This window comes from Rana temporaria, chromosome 9 (genome assembly GCF_905171775.1).
Source record: "Rana temporaria chromosome 9, aRanTem1.1, whole genome shotgun sequence".
NCBI lineage: Eukaryota > Metazoa > Chordata > Amphibia > Anura > Ranidae > Rana > Rana temporaria.
This window is the reverse complement of record NC_053497.1, coordinates 34,302,205-34,326,033: the sequence shown is the minus strand read 5'-3', so window position 1 is coordinate 34,326,033 and position 23,829 is coordinate 34,302,205. Positions and strand designations below refer to the sequence as shown.

The 23,829-nt window shown below is 44.0% G+C and overlaps 1 protein-coding gene across 2 annotated transcripts in view; it reads left to right on the top strand.

The window, feature by feature from the left end:
* LOC120913288 (cyclin P) overlaps positions 1-23,829 on the top strand; it is a 35,089-nt gene extending 11,260 nt beyond the window's left edge. The window contains exons 3-9 of one of the 2 annotated variants that reach the window (XM_040323143.1): positions 3,262-3,346; positions 7,824-7,981; positions 9,399-9,497; positions 10,013-10,072; positions 17,362-17,520; positions 21,276-21,448; positions 23,273-23,829. In XM_040323143.1, the coding sequence (XP_040179077.1) occupies positions 3,262-3,346; positions 7,824-7,981; positions 9,399-9,497; positions 10,013-10,072; positions 17,362-17,520; positions 21,276-21,448; positions 23,273-23,483 (945 nt within the window). In that variant the 3' untranslated portion in view covers positions 23,484-23,829. Of the gene's footprint in view, positions 1-3,261; positions 3,347-7,823; positions 7,982-9,398; positions 9,498-9,916; positions 10,073-17,361; positions 17,521-21,275; positions 21,449-23,272 lie in introns of both variants that reach the window. The other variant, XM_040323142.1, reaches the window with a different exon arrangement.

The window sequence follows — 23,829 nt, the reverse complement described above, 5'->3', positions numbered from 1 at the left end:
GTTAGTGGCAGGGGGAGATTGGAGGCAGGGGGTGATGGTAGCACCGCAGAGTGGGATGGAGGCAGAGGGTTGTTGGTGGCACCGCAGAATGGGATGGAGGCAGGGGACGATGGAGGCAGGGGGTTATTGGAGGCAGGGGGAGATTGTGGCACCGCAGAGGGGGGTGAAGGCAGGGGGTGTTGGTGGCAGAGGGGGATGGAGGCAGGGGGTGATGTCACTAAATAATTTGCCCTTATTATATCGAAAATAACAAAAATGTTTTTTTACCTTAACCACTTCATTACTGGGCACTTAAACCCCCTTCGTGCCCAGACCAATTTTCAGCCTTCAGCGCTGACGCATTTTGAATGACAATTGCGCGGTCATACAACACTGTACCCAAATTATATTTTTATAATTTTTTTCCCACAAATAGAGCTTTCTTTTGGTGGTATTTGATCATCTCTGCGATTTTTATTTTTTGCGCTATAAACAAAAAAAGACAGAAAATTTAAAAAAAAAACACTATTTTTTACTTTTTGTTAGAATAATATCCCAATTTTTATTTATTTTTTTTTAAATATTTTTTTCCTCGGTTTAGGCCGATACGTATTCTTCTACATATTTTTGTTGAAAAAAATCGCAATAAGTGTATATTTATTGGTTTGCGCAAAAGTTATAGCGCCTAAAAAATAGGGGATAGATTTATGATTTATTTTTTACTAGTAATGGCGGCGATCTGCGATTTTTTTTTTTTTTTTTTTTTTTGTCAGGTCTGCGATATTGCGACGGACATATCGGACACTTTTTACACAATTTTGGGACCATTCACATTTATGCAGCGATTAGTGCTATAAAAATGCACTAATTACTGTATAAATGTGACTGGCAGGGAAGGGGTTAACACTAAGGGGTGAGGAAGGGGTTAAATGTATTCCCTGGGTGTGTTCTGTGTGTAACATCACGCCAGCCTCCGACGATCATAGAGACTCCGGCGACCATCTGGTCCGCCAGAAATCTCTATCATCAACATCCAGGGCCGGCGGATCCTGTCTCCGACTCACCGTTCGCATCGGTGAGTCGGTAGAAGCACCGGAGGGTGGTGGGAGGGGGGGATGTCCCCTATCGCCACCCGTAAGAACGTTCAAGCGTCGGAAAAGCTGCTATGGTTGTTCTCATGGTGTAGGGAATCGCCAGCTCTAAAAGATGATATCGGAATGATGCCTGAAGCTGCAACCATCATTCAGATATCCCCGCTCAAAGTCCAGGACGTCATATGATGGCGGGCGGGAAGTGGTTAAGGACCTTTCTTTGTGTAATGGTCCAAATCATTTGGTGGAAGGGGGATTATGGTGAGGGGTTGGGTTTGGCCCCTTAGTTCCAGTAAAGGGAATTCTTAAGACATCACCATACCAAGACATTTTGGACAATTTCAAGCTCCCAACTTTGTGGGAACAGTTTGGGGACGGTCCCTTCCTGTTCCAACATGACTGCGCACCAGTGTACAAAGCAAGGTCCATAGAGACATGGATGAGCCAGTTTGTTGTGGAGGAGCTTGACTGGCCTTCACAGAGTCCTGACCTCAACACCTTTGGGATGAATTAGAGCGGAGACTGTCCACATAATTGCCTTTCCACAGAAATGCGCTTCTGGAAGAATGGTCAAACATTCCCATAGACACTCCTAAACCTTGTGGACAGCCTTCCCAGAAGAGTTGAAGCTGGTATAGCTACAAAGGGTGGGCCAACTCAATATTGAACCCTACGGACTAAGACTGGGATGCCATGAAAGTTCTTGTGTGTTAGTAAAGGCAGGCGTCCCAATCCTTTTGGTAATATAGTTTATGTGTGTGTGTAATATATATATATATATATATATATATATATATATATATATATATATATATATATATATATATATATATATATCTCGCATAGTAGGTGCTATAACTTTCACGCAAACCAATCAATATACACTTATTGTTTATTTTTTTATCAAAGCCATGCAGCAGAATCGTTTTTTGGCCAAAATTTATGAAGATCTTTATTATTATTAGATATGTTTTGTAGCAGAAAGTAAAAAAAAACTGTGGCGATCAAATACCACCAAAAGAAAGTAATATTTGTGTGAAAATCTACATTTTGTTGGGTACAGCGGTGTATGACCATACAATTACCAGTTAGAGTAGCAGAGTGTTAAATAGCAAAACAATGGCCTGGTCATGAAGGGGGTAAATCTTCCAGAGCTCATGTGGTTAAAAGAGAGAAATATAGAGCTATACCTACTGAAACTTAATAAGGTAGGATTCAGTGTTAATTTTGGCAGCAAATTTCAATTTAGTTATAGTCTTATGCCCCGTACACACGATCGGAATTTCCGAATAAAATCCAATGGAATTTTCCGTCGGAATTCAATTCAAACTGTCTTGCATACACACTGTCAGACCAAATTCCGACCGTCCAAAACACGGTGACATAAAACACTACGACGAGCCGAGAAAAATGAAGTTCATGGCTTCCGAGCATGCGTCGAATTGATTCTAAGCATGCGTGTTTTTTTTTCTCTGTTGGAGTTCCGCACAGACGATCGGAATTTCTGATAGGATTTCTTTCCATCGGAAAAAATTAAAACATGTTCTATTTCTAAACTCTGATGGAAAAAAGTCCGATGGGGCCCACACACGGTCGAAATATCCGATGAAAAAATTCCATCTGACTTTTTTTTTCCATCGGAAATTCCGATCGTGTGTACAAGGCATTAGGATCAAAATGGCATTTTAGTTTTAGTCCCATTTTTTAGTCTTCTGCAATAGTTTTAGTCGACTAAATCTCCTCCAGTACATTTTGGTCGACTAAAACTAATTTTAGTTGTTTAAAATCTAATAGGTGTAATTAAATTGTAATGCATTAGTTAACATTTCTCTACAATTTCCAAACTCGTATACCGCTGGAGTGAAAAATCGAATGTTATTATGGTATTGAGGTATGAACATGCACCATAGACCAGTGTTATTTTTTAAGTAAAATTTCAATTTAGTTTTAGTCTTAGTTTTTTGACTAAAATTGCATTTTCTCAATTGTTTTAGTCGTATTTTAGTGAACTAAAATAGTATTAATTTAGCCGACTAAAATGTTTTAGTCGACTAAATTAACACTGGTAGGATTACAGTATGTCCCTATGCTTCATACTTCAACAGACCACTTCTAAATCTAGATCTATATGAAAAATGATCATATCTAGACCGTCCATTTGCAAACCAGTTCTGCTTCCTTTCCCTAATAGAAAAAGAGTCTACTGTCCTCCACAATATCGGTGACTGACAAAGTAACCACTGCTGTCATTAACTCCATCTCCCTTAGTAAAAAAGGTAAGTCTGATGTATCTGTGTGATAGTACTGGTCCGATAGAAGTGGAAGTTGGTTCTGATGGACAAAAATTGGAGGTTGTTTGTTGTTCCTTTTTAAGGAAGCAGATTTGTGATGAAAGTCTAGTGCAGGGGTGTCCAAACTTTTTTCAAAGAGGGCCAGATTTGATGAAGTGAGGGCCGACCATTTTGCCTGAAATTCTTGAACCATTAAACGTGTGTTCGTCCAAGCACTAATACACGGCCCAACAAAAATTCTCTTGCCTTTGTGGCTGTGTGGTGAAGAGATGAGCTCGGGCGTGTTATTTGGATATACCGTATTCATCAGCATATAACACGCACCTTCACTTTAAGAGGGAAGTTTCAGGAAAAAAATGTAATTTAAAATTATGAACTGTGAAGCAAAATTAGGGTCAGTGTCCATCAATGCAGCCTAATCAGTGCCCATCTGCAGCCTCACCATTGCCGTGAATGCAGCCTCACCATTGCCGTGAATGCAGCCTCACCATTGCCGTGAATGCAGCCTCACCATTGCCGTGAATGCAGCCTCACCATTGCCGTGAATGCAGCCTCACCATTGCCGTGTATGCAGCCTCCGAATGCAGCCTCAACATTGCCATCAGTGCAGCCTGAACGATGCCCATCTGCAGCCTCGGATGGGACAGGGAGGGGGACGGGACGAGCACCAACAGATTACATACAGGAGAATCTATTTATACGGCGGCCTCTTTAATACAAAATCTCACCTCCTATGATAGACAGAACAGTCGTCCAATGGCACCCCAGGAGATGGGACTTCCTATTACAGAGTAAACAGGAGATTCTCCTGTATGCAATCTGACTGCACTCATCCCGCCCCCTCCCTGTCCCCTCCCAGGCAGCACCGATAAATACAGTATATATATTTTGTGGCCCCGGGGACCACAAAAGATATACAGTATATATCCAAATTACCTTTTGGATGTGTACTGAGGAACGTCTAATACAAAGAATCGTATCGCTTAAGTATTTTTGTTAAAGAACATTAGATGTATACACTGCGTTTCGGGGAAAGAGCCTTTCCCTTTTCAGAGCTATGATGCAAAAGAAACAATCATAGGTAGAAGATCTCCTAAAAAATCTCTCTCTACATACTGTATAATATATATAATCTATTATAAATCCGATAGACAATGTAGTGTTATACATAAGATTTCATATCAGTAAAATAGTGGTAATCAAAGTTTGCATGCCGATTTTAAAGTGAATCAGTTCAGTTCAGGGCACCAGTTCTCAAAAAGGATATCTGGGAACTGGAGAAAGTGCAGAGAAGGGCAACCAAACTGATAATAAGCATTGAGGAACTCAGCTGTGAGGAAAGATTAGAGGAACTGAATTTATTCACTCTTGAGAAGCGGAGAATTAGGGGGGGATATGATCAACATGTACAAATATATAAGGGGTCCATATAGTGAACTTGGTTGTTGTGTTATTCGCTTTACAGTCAACACTGAGGACAAGGGGGCACTCTTTACGTCTAGAGGAAAAGAGATTTCATCTCCAAATACGGAAAGGTTTCTTCACAGTAAGAGCTGTGAAAATGTGGAATAGACTCCCTCCAGAGGTGGTTCTGGCCAGCTCAGTAGATTGCTTTATAAAAGGCCTGGATTCTTTCCTAAATGTATATAATATAACCCAGTACTGACATTTATAGGTAATGTTGATCCGGGGTAAATCCGATTGCCTCTTGGGGGATCAGGAAGGAATGTTTTCCCTGCTGTAGCAAATTGGATCATGCTTTACTGGGGGGGTTTGCCTTACTCTGGATCAACTGTGGGAATAGAATTGGGTATATGGGATTGTACGATATATATATATATATATATATATATATATATAAATTTATTTATTGTGTATATAACATACATACATACATACATACATACATACATACATACATTTGTTTTAATTATAATATATATATATATATATATATATATATATATATATATATATATATATATATATATATATATATATATATATATATATATATATATTTATGGTTGAATTGGATGGACTTGTGTCTTTTTTCAACCTGACTAACTATATGCAACTATGAATCAATATTCATATAAAATAATCCACATTGTGTAGTTATCAGTCACCAAAATTTGATAACTAAACAAAATGTAATTGTAATGTGATCAAATATCAATTGTTTCAATAAAATACAAAAAAAAAAAACTAATTGTAAAAGTAACTGGCACAACATTCAGTAATAAAGTTGATCTGACACAAATGCCACAAATTTAACCCCTGCAAGAGTCTCAAACTGGTGCCCCCCCCCCCCCCAACTGTTGGGAAACTACAAGTCCCATGAGGCATTGCAAGGCTGACAGTTACAAGCATGACTCCCACAGGCAGGGGCCTGATGGGACTTGTAGTATCCCTGCAGGGTATAGTCCATCTAATCCAAGAGAAAAGAATGGAATAAAAATGACACAAAATTGAAATAAAAAAATAACGTGGGGAAGGTGGAACTGACCTTGAGCAATGGATTTTAGTAGGATTCAGGATTGTTATGAAATGTATTATGGATAGGTAAAAGCTGATAGTTCTGCATTGAAGGGTCCTAGGATTGTATATCTTATATCGAGAGAGATTTTCTGCATGGATATTATCAGGACAAGATCAGGCAGTCCTGACAACAAAAGTGTGCTTGTACCCGGGACAGGATTGATGGGAATTATGGGGAGCAAGAGGTGGAGGGATAATGGGTACTTCTACCCCAATAAAAACCAGCAAGGTGGACATGACATGGAAGTACATAAATGTGGTTCAACCAATATAGATATCCATTGGGGGGGATACAGGTATTCCACACATAACTGCTAGGAAATAATGGCACGCCGTGGTGCTTATCTCGGGGATGCAAATTGACCACACCAACATGGATCTGCTTCTGTGCTTGGTGTGGTCAGTTTGTAAAGGAACCAATGAAAACTGTCAGGATTCGATAAAAAAAAAAAATTGTACAGGATATAATTTTTCAAGAACTTTAGGAAAAAGGCAACATATTTTATGGGGCAAAACTTACTTTTTCCTTTTTCTTTTTCTTTTGGATAGAGTAAGAAAGGGTTCAGTGTTTGTTTTCTTTATTGATATATTTTTTTTCTTCTGTGTCCCATAGAAGAGATTTTCCCTTCACTTCCTATCCCATAGCCAAAGCAGAAAGTGAGAGGAAATCCCTTCAAAGTTTTGCCCTTAGTTATACTCTGAAGCCCTGTACGCACGGGCCAAATTCTCGCCAGGAAAAAAACTTTGTTTTTCCTGACAAGATTCTTGGCAAGAATCTCTTGCCGCCCAAGTGTACAGATACTCCATTCGAAAGAACCGCGGTTCTTTTGAATGGCAAGAATGCGGTGACGTCATCGCGTACGACGAGCATGCGCTCGTCACATTCGATGTCCTCTCCGCCATCTTGCTGCACCCTACCTATGCCTAGGAAGCTACCGCGCATGCGTCAAAGTCATTTCGAGGATGCTTGGGTTTCCACGGCAACAGGTAAGTATACACACTCTCGGGTTTCTCGGCAGGAAAACTGCAGAGAATCTCACAACGATAAAATAGAGAACATGTTTTTCTATTTTTCTCGTCGAGATTCTGGGCAGTTTTCTTGACGAGAAACCTGAAAGCCTCGTACACGCTCGGTTTACTCGGCAAGAAAGCTCTGCCAGCAGTTTTCTGAGCTGGAACAAGTATGCAAATCAGGAGGACCGAGTTTTCTCTGGCTGCACCATGCGTGTTACAGGGCTAGGACATAAAACACCGTAGCCAGGCAATTGGCATTATCGGGAGGTTGGCAATGGCAGCTCGATATAGGTTTAACTTAAAGCCCAACTTCAGCCAGATTTTCTAGTTCTGCATGGTCATGGGGAAGTTAAGCCTCTGGCACACGCTCGGTTTACTCGGCAAGAAAGCTCTGCCAGCAGTTTTCTTGCTGGTTCTTGCCGAGTAAACCGAGCGTGTGCCAGAGGCTTAACTTCCCCATGACCATGCAGAACTAGAAAAACTGGCTGAAGTTGGGCTTTAAGGTGAACCTATATCGAGCTACCATTGCCAACCTCCTGATAATGCCAATTGCCTGGCTACAGTGTTTTATGTCCTAGCCCTGTAACACGTATGGTTGCAGCCAGAGCAAAATCAGTCCTCCTGATTCGCATACTTGTTCCAGCTCAGACAGTACTTAAGGGACTGGATTAGTATGCCAGCCAACTAGCTTTTTTTTTTTTTTTGGGCACTGCTTAGCAACTGGCAGCCTCAGTATTTTTTTTTTTTTTTTTTATGTTTTGAATGTAATCTAGCAAGTTCCCTTGAATATCATTAGTAAAGGATCAGATATTGCTGGTTTCTGTATCTAGTATAGAGAGATTTCTTAAGCGACTATAAGTTTCATTGCTATATGTAGACAACTGTGTTTTTGCATGTTTCTCCACAGCTGCTCCAGATGCTGCAGATGGTCAGATCCCAGTGATCTTCATCTCTTCCGGCCCCTCATTGGCCGATCTGTGGAAAGAAAGTGTGAACCAGTCCATACTGGAGCTAGGCATGGTTGTGGAACAAGACTATGCCATGGACATCTTCTCGGATATGATGGTAAGGAAAGTACTCAGGGTGGTAAGCAGGGGCGGACTGACCATTTGGGCAGTGCCCGAGGGCCCCATGCCACTAGGGGGCCCCATCGGGGTTGCCAGCCTCAGTAAAACCAGGGACAGTATGTAAAAATCTGTGTTTTAAAAAAAAATCCCAAGATTATAGCTGCCCGCCTCGCCGGTACCTTTTCTGTGTGTGTGTGTGTGTGTGTGAGACATGTGCACTGCCAAAAAATTTGTTTTTTTCGTTTGTTATTTTATTTTTTTTTATTTTTGCGGAAATTCGTGAAATTCAAAAAAATTTGTTGTTTTTGTGTTTATTCCTTCTTTTTTTTTTTTGTAAATTCAGGAAATTTGAAAAAAATTGTTTCCGTTTTTTTGCTATTTTCGGAAATTCGAAAAATCGGAATTCCGAATTTTCGGATTTCCGAAAAAGCAAAATTCCAATAAAAAGGAAAAAAAGAATCTTCTGAATTTACGAAAAGAACGAATGAAACAAAAACAATTTTTTTTTTTCGAATTTTCGGAAAATTCTAAAAAATTTCGAATTTTACAATTTCGAAATTTCAAAAATTCTAAATTAAAAAAAATAAAATCTGAAAATTTTAAAAAATCGAATTTCGGAAATCCATTCGGCTGTCCGAAAATTTCGGAAATTGGAAACCATTCGGAAATACGAAAATTCTGAAATTCGAAATTTTCGGAAATACGAAAATAAAAAATTCGGAAATTAAAAAAATTCGAAATAATGAAAATTTGAAATTAACGAATTTCTGAATTTTCGTAAAAAACGAATTAGAATCTAAACTAATTGCACATGTTTAGTGTGTATACTCTGTGTGTGTGTGTGTGTGTGTGTGTGTGTGTGTGTGTGTATACTGTGTGCCCCCATAATCTCCTATTGCCCGGGGGCCTCATGAGTTGTCAGTCCACCCCTGGTGGTAAGGCCTCATTCACACTTGGCCGTTCGGGTCCGTCTGTCGGCGGACCTGAACGGCCGCTCCATGCATCGCTATGGAGCGTCGGATGTCAGCGGAGACATGTCCGCTGACATCCGACCCGCTAAAAACAGACGTATGGGGGCCACCTCCCCATCCGTCCATGCGGATCAGATCGGGTAAGATCTGATGAAAACGGACATGCTGTCCGTTTTCATCAGATCGCTCCATAGGGACACAGCGGTGCCCGACAAGCCCCTCCCCGCTCAGTGAGCAGAGAGGAGCTTGTCATCCGTCGGCTCAGCGGAGCTCTGCGGACTGATCTCCTGCTGAGCCGACGGGAGCAGGCGGACTCCGTAGCGACGGAGTCCGCCAAGTGTGAATGAGGCCTTAGACTCCATCTTGGCAGACAGATTTCAATTTAGCAATTCTTCCAAAGTCTGCTCTACACGTACTAATAGTGCCTTGTCTGTCCTTCCCCAGAAAAACCAGTGCAAGTATGTCTTTCACCCCAGTGACATTCCAAAATCGGTCACTTCGGAGATGAGGACTATACTGATGGACTGGCTGGTCCAAGTTCATGTGAGTAATCTCCTCAGGGTTCAGGTTCTACTTTTAGGGCCTAATTATTAATTCTAATAAAAAGTAACTAAATGCTAGTTGGTTGTCCTACTGATCCACTGGCTTCAACAGGAGCAATGGTTGCCTCCATTTTTCTTCCATATTGTTTTTTTTTTTTTTTTGTGTCTTTTTTTTGTTCATCAACTTTGACAATGAGTATAGGCAAATAATAACAAACATGCTAAAAATAATTAGACAAATTTGGATAAAGGATTGAAATTCTTCTGCCAGTTCAACACGTTATCCTTTAAAATGATAAGTGCTGAGCCAGAGGTGGGTGGCTAAGAAATCTGACCCCAGTACTGTTTTTATTTTCACCTCATGATTGCAAATGTTTCTATCTTTGATATTGGTAACCATCCATTGTGTCTTGACATTAGGAATATTTAGGCCTACAAGACGAGACCCTCTACCTTGCAGTCTTTTTAATGAATTCCTACATGAAGGTTCACAAAATCCACATCTCTCTACTCCAGCTCCTGGCAGTCAGTTGCCTCTTCATTGCCTGCAAGTTTGAGGAGGGACTTATCCCTAAGGTAGGCCAATGGGTGAAAAAAGGTTTTACCAAAGAGTGGGTGGTAGACGGGGACCACGGGTCTAAGGGGACTCGGGCCTTTCATTTTCAAACTCAGGTGAGGTATTATGGCATTCTGAAGTAACCAGACCCGGATTTATAAGGTGGCAAAAGGGCCAATTTCCTCAGAGGGGGGGGGCCCCGACTTCCCTTATAAAAAAAAAAAAGTTTTATTTAAAAAAATTAAAGTGTGTGTCAGGATACAGAGCAGTTAAAGGGGTTGTAAAGATTAGTTTTTTATTTTCCAAATAGGTTCCTTTAAGCTAGTGCATTGTTGGTTCACTTACCTTTTTCCTTCGATTTCCCTTCTGTAGCGCCCCCTTACTTTCAGTATGGGCACTACGCTAAAGTTAATGGGGAATTGGAGAGTTATTTTGCTCCCATTCACAGTTTTCTAAATTTGGGCTGCTGTCATTCCTGAACTGTCCTGTAAGTCAGTCTGCGCTCCAGGGGTGCTGTTCCCACCCCTGGGCGACAGGTGGCGCTAGAGGGGTTCTGGCAGAGCCACTTTTGCCCACCTTTAGGGTGTGCCCATCCAACGGACCCCGGCGATGACCTACCAGGCCGGGGTCACATTCTACGCTGAGTTCCATGTTCCTGAGAGGGGCCCCAGTGACTTACTGGGTCCCCAGTTCTATTGAAAGGATCCCAGGCTGGGTGCCGTTCGATTGGGGGGTCGGCTTGAGGAGAACCCGGAGGCAGGTTGTCTGACAGGGCTTGAACGAACCAATCGGGGATCTGGTGACCGGAATGCTGACAGGTACACTTTGCTGTCATCCGGTGACCTATGCTAAAATCTACTGGGAGGATTCGCTCAATTCGTCCATTTAGCTCAGGGGTCTCCATACTTTTCAAGCAAAGGGCCAGTTTACTGTTTTTGAGACTTCAGGGGGGCCGGATTCTGACCAATGGGGGTAGAAAATGCCCCAGGGCCGAGCATTAGTGAGAATAAACATGGCCCCAGTGGTTGGTGGGCAGTAGGAGGAGGAATAGTGCTCTATCATTGCTATTAGTGGAAGAAATAGAGCCCCATTTTTGGTGTCATTCGGAGGAATAGTGCCTCATATCATTGGGAGCAATACTGCCCCAAGGGCCGGATAAAGGCTCGCAAAGGGCCACATCCGGCCCTTGGGCCGCAGTTTGGAGACCCCTGATTTAGCTCATCCAATGTAATAGGCCTGTGGCAGAGGCCCTAGAGCCAGGTCTGTGTGAGAGATCTGTTCCTCCCAGCAATCTAAAGTGACACTTCGGCTGCCAGGCTTGTGGCGGGAGTCTGTCCGGGGGCACTTCACCCACTCTGGCTAGAGTGGCGACAAACTGAAATTGATACTACTGAGAGCAGGATTGCTCGGTTCATATCCAGGCCTGATAGTGCAAAGTTCTCTCTCTTCTGCTTCATCATCCTTTCTTTCCCATTTGATGTTGATGTTGGCCAGGTTGGCCTGGAAATAAAGCATTAGAAAATCTTTATTCACTGTCTGGACATTCGCTCAATACTCTGTTCTCCAACTGCACCCCTGGACAACACCAAGGTAACCTAATACGCCGATCCCAACAACAAATCAGCGGCTCCTGAGGGAGTAGCGCTACACTTCTAAATGTTTTTTTCTTTGTCTGAATTTATCACTTCCTGTTCCTCCTCAGTAAGCTTGCCCCCATAATCCGAGCCGTTTTGGCTGGGAGTTAGTCGGCGTGCTCGCCCCCTTCCTTGGGACTACATACCTGTGGGGAGATGCTGTGTTCACAAGGGAAATCAAAGAAAAAGGTAAGCGAACCAACAATGCACTAGCTTAACCACCTAGCCCTGGACCATTTGGCTGGCCAAAGCCCAGGCCACTATTTGCGATTCGGCACTGCGTCGCTTTAACTGATAATTGCGCGGTCGTGCGACGTGGCTCCCAAACAAAATTGACGTCCTTTTTTTCCCACAAATAGAGCTTTCTTTTGGTGGTATTTGATAACCTTTGCGGTTTTTATTTTTTTGCGTTATAAACAAAAATAGAGCAACAATTTAGAAAAAAAGCAATATTTTTTTTTTTGCTATAATAAATATCCCCAAAAATATATAAAAAAAATGTTTTCCTCAGTTTGGGCCGATACCTATTCTTCTGCATATTTTTGGTAAAAAAAAATCGCAATAAGCGCTTGGTTTGCGCAAAAGTTATAGCGTCTACCAAATAGGGGTAGTTTTATGGCATTTTTATTAATATTTATTTTTTATTTTTACTAGTAATGGTGGCGATCTGTGATTTTTATCGGTACTGCGACATTATGGCGGACACTTTTGACAAATTTTTGGGACCATTGGCATTTTTACAGCGATCCGTGCTATAAAAATGCATTGATTACTGTGAAAATGTCACTGGCAGGGAAGGTGTTAACACTAGGGGCAATCAAGGGGTTAATTATGTTCCCTAAAGTGTGTTCTAGCCGAAGGGGGGGTGGCACTGACTAGGGAAAATGACAGATCGCTGTTCATACTTTGTATGAACAACAATCAGCCATTTCTCCCCCTGAAAGAACCGGGAGCAGTGTGTGTGTTTACACACACCGCTCCCGATTCTCTCTCTGTCACGAGCGATCGCGGGTGCCCGGCGGTAATCGCGCCCTCCAGGAGCGAGCAGGGGCGCATGCCCCTAGTGGCCACAGAGCGATATTATGTGATTTTGCGCAGCCGAGCCAACCTGCCGCAGTAAAACTGCGACGGGCGGTCGGAAACCGTTAGCATGGGTCTTCAAACTATGGCCACCCAGTTGTTCAGGAACTACTATTCCCATCATGCCTTGTCATGTCTGTGAATGTCAGAGTTTTACAATGCCTAATGGGATGTGTAGTTCTGCAACAGCTGGAGGGCCGTAGTTCCCTGGGTTAAAGGAACCTATTTAGAAAATAAAAAAACTAACCTTTACAACCCCTTTAAGCCTTACTTCAGAGGCAAAGAAAGGGACGAGGGCTTCTGGCAGATGTGTTACATTTCAACTTCTCATATTATTTTAGTGATTTATTCAAGATGTTTGTTTTAACATGATTGTGTTGCAGAACGTATTCTCTTGTTTACGAAAGACATGTCATTTTTGTAGCACTACCCCCGAAGGAGCTGCTGGTTTGTTTTGGGTGGCATGTTACTTCTATTTCCTCGCCGTCTAGGGTATCAAATGAGAGTTGAGAAAAAGTGCAATGTCCACACTTTAGACTTTTTTCTTTGCTTTATTTGCTGAACTTGGTAAAAGAATAAAAGTAATAGTTGAAGAGGTGGAAGGGTAACAGGTAATAGGTTCAGGTGTATAACTTTGTTCGGAAACACTCCTGCTTCCAGCAACGTAGCTTTCGTCGCCACTCTAGCCAGAGCGGGTGTTGTGCACATGGATAGGCCTCTCTCACTAGCCTAGCAGCCATGATGTCATAAGGAAACTTGGTAAAGTCTCTACCACAGACCCAGTGGCGTCACTAGGGTTGGTGTCACCCGGTGTGGTAAAACATGGTGTCACCCCCCCCCCCCTCTGTCTAGGCTGCCCAGCACCAAGCAGGCAGCGCACAGGCACGGGGCGCACCCCAAACCAGCCCCTGTAAATGATAGTATAGGGCAGTATAGTGGCAGGTTAGGGTAGTATAGAGTGGTATAGTGGCAGGTTGGTGTAGTGGGGTGGTATAGGACAGGTTAAGGTGGTATAGGGCATGTTGGGGTGATATAGGGTAGTTTGGGGTGTTATAGGGCAAGTTAGGGTTGCATAGGGCAGGTTGGGGTGGTATAGGGCAAGTTGGGGTGGTACAGGGCAGGTTGGGGTGGTATAGTGCAAGTTAGGGTGGCATAGGGAAAGTTGGGATGGCATTGGAAAGGTTGGGGTGGTACAGAGCAAGTTAGGGTGGCATTGGGCAGGTTGGGTTGGTATAGGGCAAGTTATGGTGGCATAGGGCAGATTGGGGTGGCACAGGGCAAGTTAGGGTGGCACAGGGCAAGTTGGGGTGGCATGGGAAAGTTTGAGGTGGTACAGGGCAGTTTGGGGTGGTACAGGGCTGTTTGGGGTGGGTAACAACAAAAACCTGGGGAATGCCCAGGGAAAAACCAAGCCTACTTACCGACCAGCTAGCAGACAACCAATTAACCTGTCTAACACTATGCGTTAAAAACAGGGGTCTAGTCCGCACGCATTTGCAAACGCATGCGTGAGCCACAGAGCCGCGCCAAGGCACCCTGTAATATCTGTGGTCCTAACACTAAACAATGAGTGTCCCCACAGTGGAGGCACATGCATTTTAATGGATAGATAGGGGCAGGTGGGCTGAAGGGGAGCCACCCCTTCTTAAAGGTACAAGAGCACACCAAACACCCAGCATATAGCACAGTGGCTGCAAAGGTGTTGGTGCACTGCTGGACACTACAAGCACCATAGGTGAAACACAAACATGGGGTGGGGCAGGCTGGGGTGGTACAGGGCAGGCTGGGGTGGCACAGAGCGGGCTGGGGTGGCACAGGGCAGGCTGGGATTGCACAGGGCAGGCTGGGCATGTCAGCTAAAAAAATTAAAAAACGGGATGGTGTCACCCCTCTAGCAGGTGTCACCCGGTGCGGACCGCACCCCCACACCCCCCTAGCAACGCCTCTGCACAGACCTTCCTAAAGATGGAGGTATGTTCAGTCCAAAATCCTCTCAGCACAGGATTAAGCACCTGGATCTCTCCTGAATAACTTCTTGTGAACTTAGAACTGACAGGCGACCATCATTCAGCCCTTCAGTAATGGTGCGTCCTTCGATGAAGTTCAAGGCCTCTCCTGAGATACCAGCCTCGGACTCGGTGCTCTCCAAGATAGGTTCTTCATCGAGTGGCTTCCTCCCTCAGGACGGACAGCACAGGACCACTCTGCAAGCATAGACCCAGTCTGACTACCGGGCCTACTTAGTAGATTACAACCCCGGACCAACGTGGTCCCGGAGCCAGGAACACTTGAACATGCACCCCCGGCCATGAGGGCCACACACGGGGGGTGGTGGCACGACAGACCCCGGATCGACGACCCCGGACTAATGACGTCTGTCCCTTAAGTACTCCTCCCCCAGCATGCTCAGCGGGACAATCAACTCCCTCTGATTGGCTGCCGAATGGAAACACCTTGACCTGACTGCTGCCACCCTCTGCCTGGGGCGCTAACAGCACCCCAGACAACAATAGTGGTCACTCACAGTACAGCCATGGCTGGAACAGAATTTTTGTGAAAAATAATACAGTCTGAATCAACTAACTCTCAGACTACCCTCTAAATTTAAAGAAGTTCCGGCTAGAAAGTAGCAGGCCGCTACATTTTATAATCTATATTGAGGTGCCCCCAACTTGAAGTGCTTGGGCCTCTCAAGGTCTAATCCGGCACTGGAAGTAATGTAAGTTTTAGGTGTATAGGTATCCATAGATATGAGAGGTCAGATAGTGGAGCAGGTATCATCCAACCCCTTGAAGATCTTTTTTGATCCAGCCTCAGGCATAACCTTGAACACCTGGGTCATATATTCCCCAGAAAGTCCATTCTGTGGTTAGTAAAAATTGTCTAGCATTCTTTGAAGTCTATTTATTTTTTTCAAGTTTATTAAGATTTAGTTCTGGTGGCTTATGAATATTTTTCAATGGGTATTCAATCTTACATTCAAGACGCATGTAGTCATTGTCTTGTTGTCTGTGGTAGATTTGCCATTAGGCCACACAGGCTGTGGCCTGGGGCCAGGGATGGACTGGCCATTGGGACTACAGGGAGTTTCCCGGTGGGCCGATGGCTCAGTGGGCCGGCTTCAGTGACAGTGGACCGCTGCCCCCCCTCCGCTCCTCTGTCTCTCCCTCCCCGCAGCGCTCACCTGGGGGGAAAAAGAGAAGCAGGAGGAGGACCAGAGGAGCAGGGGAGACGACAGTGGAGCATGGGGGAGGGGACAGACAGCTGACTCAACAGCTATGGCCTGGGAGTTTCTCACTTCTGCCTAATCTTGTCCCATAAGGGGGGGCACTGAACTGATTCTTTGCCCCAGGTGAAATAATGTCTAGCTTCCCCACTGGTACTGCCTATAAGAGTACCAGTACCAGCCGTTCTACTCTAATAAAGTAGAACGGCTAGTGAAGGGGGAGAGGGGGCTTGGGTGGCCGGGGGGGGGGGGGTGCAGGATTTGTCTGGCCGCCATGGGAGAGACCTGTCAAAGTGGGCCAGTCTGGATGAAGTCCAGGGCCAAATTTTTGTCCCAGTCCAGCCCTGCCTGGGGCGCTACTAGGGGTAGACCTGAGCCCAGAGTTACCAAATGTTCACCACCACCCTGCAGGGCTGGACTGGGACAAAAATTTTGCCCTGGACTTCATCCAGACTGGCCCACTTTGACAGGTCTCTCACACAGCGGCCGGAGAACTCCTGCACCCCCCCGCCCCCCATGCCACCTCTCCCCCTTCACTAGCCGTTTTACTTTATTAGAGTAGAACGGCTGGTACTGGTACTCTTATAGGCAGTGGGGAAGCTAGACATCATTTCTCCCGGGGCAAAGAATCAGTTTGGTGCTCCCCCCCCCCCTCATGGGACAAGATTAGGCAGAAGTTAGAAACTCCCAGGCTGCTGTCACTGAAGCCGGCCCACTGAGCCATCGGCCCACTGGGAAACTCCCTGTAGTCCCAATGGCCAGTCCATCCCTGACACCCTGTTAGTCAAAGATTCTGGGTGTCCCATTTATCTTTTACCACCTCTTCACTTCCAGCTTTAGCATACCTTGTGATGTCTGATCTGGTTGGTGTGATTCTAATGCCGCATACACACAGTCGAAATCTTCGACAAAAAAAGTTCAATGTGAGCTTTTGGTCGGAAATTCCGACCGTGTGTAGGCTCCATCGGACTTTTTATGTCTGAATTTCCGACAGCAAAAATTTGAAAGCTGGTTCTCAAATTTTCAGACGGGAAAAGTTCTTGTCGGAAATTCCGACGCGCGTTCTTGACGGTCGGAATTTTGTGTGACCGTGTGTATGCAACACAAGTTTGAGCCAAAATTCCGTCTGAAAAAAATCCACGGTTTTCTTGTCAGAATTTCCGATCGTGTGCACGCGGCGTAAGACTAGCCTGTCTCTGGCTTAGGAGGGTGGCACAAGCTAGTTGACCTTTGGGGCAAGAATAAGATCTGGTGCTGTATAGAAAGTCTGAACAAAATCTCTGTAAATCGTTATTGGACTTTGCACTTACTTTCATAAAGAAATCCGTGAAGTGCTAATCCTCTTTCTGATTTCATGTGAATCCTGCAGCCGGCAGAACTTTGCTTCATGATGGAAGATGCCTTCAGCAAAAAGGAGCTTCTAAAAATGGAGAAGAAAATCCTGAAAAGGCTGAGCTTCAAGCTGCATTATACACAACCCTTATACTTCCTACGTATCCTCTCCACTGCTGACAAGTGTGCAGAAACGGTTTGTATACCAGAAATCCATCCAAACATTTATCATTTAACGGAAACCTGTCATAGAAGAAATCCATAGGCTTCCACCGCTCACTTCATTTTGAAAATGCTAGTTGCTTGACTGCAATGCTGAATCTTTCCAAGGACAGTTGAAGCCAATAAATCCAAATCTTATAAATACGTCACATTTCCTTTTTTTTTTTGTCTACTTGGTGAAGGTATAGCATGACAGCCAGGCAACTGCCATTTTCAAAAGGAGGTTCGTGATGGCAGCCCGTGTATACTGTGTGTTTTTATAGCAGAAAGTATAGAACCCAAATTTTGATTGGGTACAGCGCTGCATGGCCGCGTAATTTTCAGTTAAAGTAACGCAGTGTCACATTGCAAAAAAAATGGTCTGGTTATGAAGAGGGGTAAATCTTCTGGAGGTAAAGTGGTTAAGGAAATGTGTGCCTGGCTGCAGGGCAAGATCGCCTGGAGAAGACCAGGGCAATATTCCTGTGGCACTACATGTATTTTAAGTGGGTATTTTGTGGTATTATGGTGGTATTATGTGGTATTATTAAAGCAGAACTAAACACTCTCACTCAACATTAACTATTTTTAATCCTTATGCTGTTGGGAAGATATATTATATTAAGAGCCCATTCACACCTAGGCGTTTTGTCGCCTGTAGTGTGACGCCCGCTGCCGCCCCGACACGCCAGAGGGATGATGTAACATTGCCCTCTATGGAGATGGTTCACATCTCCACGCCTGTCGCCTGAAAAAAAGTCCCGGACCTTTTTTTTCAGGCGTCTTTCGGCGTTCGGCATAGGAGATGTGAACCATCTCCATAGAGGGGGTGAGGCTGCATTCACAATCGCGGCGTTTTGTCGCCGCGAATCCCGGTACAAAACGCCGCTATTTGTCGCCGCAATTCGCGGGACAAAACGCCGCGATTTAGTACGCCAAGGTGTGAATGCAGCCTCACTACTTCTAAAGTTTTTTTTTTTATTTTTTACATTTCTGTAGTTGGTTTCTGGTCAAGGCCAAAATTATGTCATACATCTCAGGAGTCTTCATGGGCATTTTTTTTCTTCTGGAGTAGGAAAGAAGGGGCTTTCTTGGCTAAGCACACCCTCCTGTATGCATGCCTGAGTTAAGGGCCGATGAATTCCAGGTAGTAAATGCTACAAGATGGCCATGCTAGAAAAGCTAGAAAAAGGAAGCTTCCCCCACTGGGGTTTTCAAGGCAGCAGAAATTAACAAGATGGCAATGAGAATAGTAAGAAACTTATAATTTATTGATGGAACCCGCAAGGGTTGGACAGTTTAACAGTTAAAATATAAACTCTGGTACATGATTAAAATCTCAATACAAAAAGTGCAAACACTATGTATCATAGAACATTGCTGGGTATTACAATGTAGATGAATACAAAATTATTGACGCATTTCGACCTGTCCGGGTCTTCTTCAGAAGATGTGTTTAACTGTGAGGAAAATGCATTTATTCCAGAGTTCCAAAAAACATTTTGCTGGCATAAGCAGGAAATTACAGGGCATATTTACCCCACGGGCTGTATTGCATAACATCACATGACCAGAGATCCTCTAAAACATCTTCACAAGATCCTAAAAACCAGGGCTGAGAGCCGATCAGTTGTCCACCAAAAGAGGGCGCCCCATCGAACCGTACAAGGCTTACAAGGAGTCACAGGGAGCAATGTCTCACGCTAAAAGCGCTAGAAAAGGGGGACACCACACCTTCAGTAATTAAACGGGGAACATCAGATAGGGATTGTAGTATTGCACAAACATATAATTCTATAGTTTAAATGCCAAAAGGTTTGATTAGTTCAAATCTTAAAAAAGGTTTAAGCAGGTTTAACTGGCAAGACACGATCATTTTTCGTCATTAAAAAATAAAAAATAAAAAGTTTTTTAAAAATGTCATTTAAAATGATCGTGTGTGGGCTTCACATCATTTTTTGGGTTCTGAAAAACGACAAAAAAAAATTCGAACATGCTGCATTTTTTTAACGACGTTTTAAACTATGTAGTTTTTCAGGTTAAAAAAAATGATCGTGTGTGGGCTAAAACGACGTTAAAAACGAGTGCATGCCCAGAAGCAAGTTATGAGACGGGAGCGCTCGTTCTGGTAAAACTACCGTTCATAATGGAATAAGCACATTCATCACGCTGTAACAGACAGAAAAGAGTGAATCATCTTTTACTGACACAAAATCAGCTAAAGAAGCCCAAAGGGTGGCGTCATCCGAATGGAACTTCCCCTTTATAGTGCCGTCGTACGTGTTGTACGCCACCGCGGTTTGCTAGAGCATTTTTTAAAAACGATTGTATGTGGGCAATGTCGTTTTAATGATGAAGTTGGAAAAAACGTTTTTTCTACATGCCAAAACGTTTTTTTCATGCCGAAAAATGATCGTGTGTACGCGGCATAAGGGTCAAGAGTGATCATTAAGTATGAGCTCTGGCGTGTTCGCATAGTACACGTGCAGAGCCCGCCAGGAAGTGTGCACGGTGCTGCGCTAATCACAGCCAGGGAGACATTTCACGATCCCTGCAGCCAAGCATCGGGACAATGTCTCCCTGACTGTGATTAGCGCAGCGCCGTGCACACTTCCTGGCGGGCTCTGCGCGTGTACTATGCGAACACGCCAGAGCTCATCCTTAGTGATCATGATTAAATGTAATCAGTGAATGAAGTCAAAGGGAAGTGGGGATGAAAAACAATACCAAACTGAATGGTGAATGGGAGCGTGAACATAGTGGGAGTGAAAGGAAAAATAAAGGTGAGAAAAAGGGGGAGAAGCTAGCGTGTGTATTGCAAAGTAATTTCTCAACCAAATAAAGCAGGAGACATGGATGCATGGGGTAGTTTGATTCGTTTTTTTAAGCGGAGCTCCACCCTAAAGTGGAGTCCCGCTGATGTCACATTTGACACCTTTCAGGGGGGAGGGGGGGTGCAGATACCTGTCTAAAGACAGGTATTTGCACCCACTTCCGGCCACAGTCTACGAGCAGGACGTCACCTCTCGTCCTCCACCCCCCCGTTGTGCTCTGGGAACACTTGGCTCCCAGTACACAACGGGAGCCAATCAGCAGGCGCAGCGCAACTCGCGCATGCGCCATAGGGAACCAGGAAGTGAAGTCGGAGCGCTTCACTTCCTGGTTCCCTCACTGAGGATGGCGGGGGGAGCAGCAGAGTGATGAGCGATTGCTCGTCCTTTGCTGCGGACGGCGCTGGACTCCAGGACAGGTAAGTGTCCTAATATTAAAAGTCAGCAGCTGCAGTATTTGTAGCTGCTGACTTTTTAATATTTTTGTTTTCAGCGGACATCATCTTTAAAAATGAACAAAATGGCGTTTTCAGTTTGTGGTGTTCAGATACAGTAAAAAGTAACTCCACAAAAAAAGCGTTATTTTTTTTTATTTGCTGTTTCCCCCCCCCCCCCCCACGAAAGTGGAGTTACCCTTTAAGTTCCACTTTACCTAAATGTCTGAAGCAAGAATGGAGCCTAATGCCTCATAGCAGCCAAAACAATTCTGCGAGTCATGGAAAATTATTATTATTATACAGGATTAATATAATGCTAACGGTTTGCTCATCGCTTTACGATATAAAGGGGGACAGTACAATTACCACACATTTCAATACAGAGCGAATTGGAGGGAAAATGACAGCTGGAGAATATAAGGTCCAGTATTACTGGCTGGAAGTTAAATGGAGAATAATCATTTTTTCCCCCACAATCCTAGGTTCTGTACCTTGCCATGTACTTTATGGAACTAACACTACTTGAGGCTGATGGCGCAATGGTTGAGCCGGCCCTCTTGGCCTCTGGGGCGCTGAAACTGGCACAGATGGTGTCCCGTGAGTCTGGATCCTTATGTCCTGGTCAAACGTGCCAAGGTTCATTGTATTCTTACAGGTAGGGATGACTATTCTGATGCATAAGGCGGTTGGCTGGTCTTAGGTGATGGTGGAGAGATGGCACTATAGGCAGCGCTTTGTGGAGGAGAAAACACTTTGGAAGGTTATAGAAGAAAGGCAGGCACCTCTAAGTGCAGTATTAGGACCCCTTTCACACTGAAGCGTTTTTACAGCGTTTTAGCGTTAAAAATATCGCTATTAAAACGCTCTCAATGCATCTCAATGGACCCTTTCACACTGAGTCCTGCAAGCAGCATCTTTGGAGCAGCTTTTGGGCGCTGAAAAAAACGCTTCAAAAATGCCCCTCTCCATTGAAATGAATTGAAAGCGCTGTAAAAACGCCTTGCCCTTTCACACTGAGGCACTGCAAAAACGCCCTAAAACGTTATGGTCTTGGCAGTGCTTTACCAGCGTTTTTCGGGCGCTGGCAGTGTGAAAGGGCTCTAAAAACACTCTGGCTTAGTTTCACATTGGGATTGCAGATGAGGCTTCGCTCGAATAACGCTCGAAAAACACCTCAGTGTGAAAGGGGCCTAAAGGTCCTCAAATTAATTCCTAGTCCTTACTTTGTGGGTGGAGAGTGGGGATTGACTTATGAGAGGTGTGTGGGAGGAGTAAGGGGAGGAATAAGAGCTTGGTTAACTACTTGGGACCCGCTAGCCGTCAATTGACGGCTACAGCGCGGATCCCAAAATCCAAGTGGCGGTGCTGTCTCTGGAGAGGAGACCGATCTGTGTCTCATGTACATAGGGACATAGATCGGTCCCCCCCCAGTCACCCCCCTCCCCCTACAGTTAGAACACTTTATAGGAAACATATTTAACCCCTTCCTCACCCCCTAGTGTTAACCCCTTCAATGCCAGTCACATTTATACTGTAATTAGGGCATATTTATAGCACTGATCGCAGTATAAATGTGAATGGCGCCAAAAATGTGTCCGATGTGTCCGCCATAACGTCGCAGTCCCAATAAAAATCGCAGATCACCGCCATTTCTAGTAAAAAAAAAAAATAATAATAATAATTCTGTCCCCTATTTTGTAAGCGCTATAACTTTTGCGCAAACCAGTCGCTTATTGCGATTTATTTATTTTTTTTACCAAAAATTTGTAGAAGTATACGCATCGGCCTAAACTGAGAAAAAAGGTGTTTTTTTTTTTTAAATTGGGATATTTATTATAGCAAGAAGTAAAAAATATTGTATTTTTTTCAAAATTGTCGCACTTTTTTGTTTATAGCGCAAAAAATAAAAACCGCACAGGCGATCAAATACCACCAAAAGAAAGCTCTACTTGTGGGAAAAAAAGGACGTCAATTTTGTTTGGGAGCCACGTCGCACGACCGCGCAATTGTTAGTTAAAGCAACGCAGTGCCGAAAGCTGAAATTTCACCTGGGCAGGAGGGGGGGTATATGTGCCCAGTAAGCAAGTGGTTAAAGGATGATGGCAGTCAGGGTTGTACAGCTAAAGACCTGCCACAAGTGAACAAAACCTGAACGCCGATTGGTTTCTATGCAGAAGTGCACTTGATTTTGCGCTCTCCAGTCTTTGTATTTATTGATTATGATACTCGGCTCCATCTAGTGGTCATAATTCTGCATTTTCCAGATTAGTTTTTACTACTGCCTATAACATTCAACCAGATGAGAGAATAGCATAACATTGAATTTGTCCCATTCGCACAACAGCTGGGTAACTCACAGAACCAATGTACATTTCAAATAGACCCCGTAGTTTAAAATATTAGTTCTGAAACAAAATGGCTGCCTGAATATCCTATACCTGTACTCGGCATTCAACCTCCATTTTTTTTTCTTTTACAGTGATGCAGAGCTGAGCAGCCCACAGAATCTTATGGCCAAAGCAGCTCTACGGGCTGGCACTGAGTCCAGAGCCACCTGGCGAAAATATTCACGTCCTCAGAGACTTGGAGTGAGCAAAGGACCTGCTTTGGCCAACTCTCGGCACCTTGCCAGCTGTATAGCTTTGCTGAGCCCATGTCCAACAAGAGACCGACCCATACCAGGGACTTGATCACGAGGATGGACATGCATGTCTGGTCACCACTACATCATATTATATGCTGTGGTGTCAATAGGACACATTTGACTACCATGAGTTCATTATGAAGGAATTCTTCTTAAACCTAAATACTCTTAACTGGAGTTCATTCCTGTACTAGTTTGGTCTGCTGAGGTTGGGTAAAGTTACAACCAAGACCATCTTCTAGGCAGACCGTCACGTGACCAAAAGTAAAAGGCTGGCCAGTTTTGAGAATAGTCGGTATGACTTGTTTTTGGTAATATGGTTTTTCCCAGCATAGCCGCCTAGCAGTGGCTTTGACTGCATCTCCATCTGTTCTGATTTTTTTTTTTTTTTT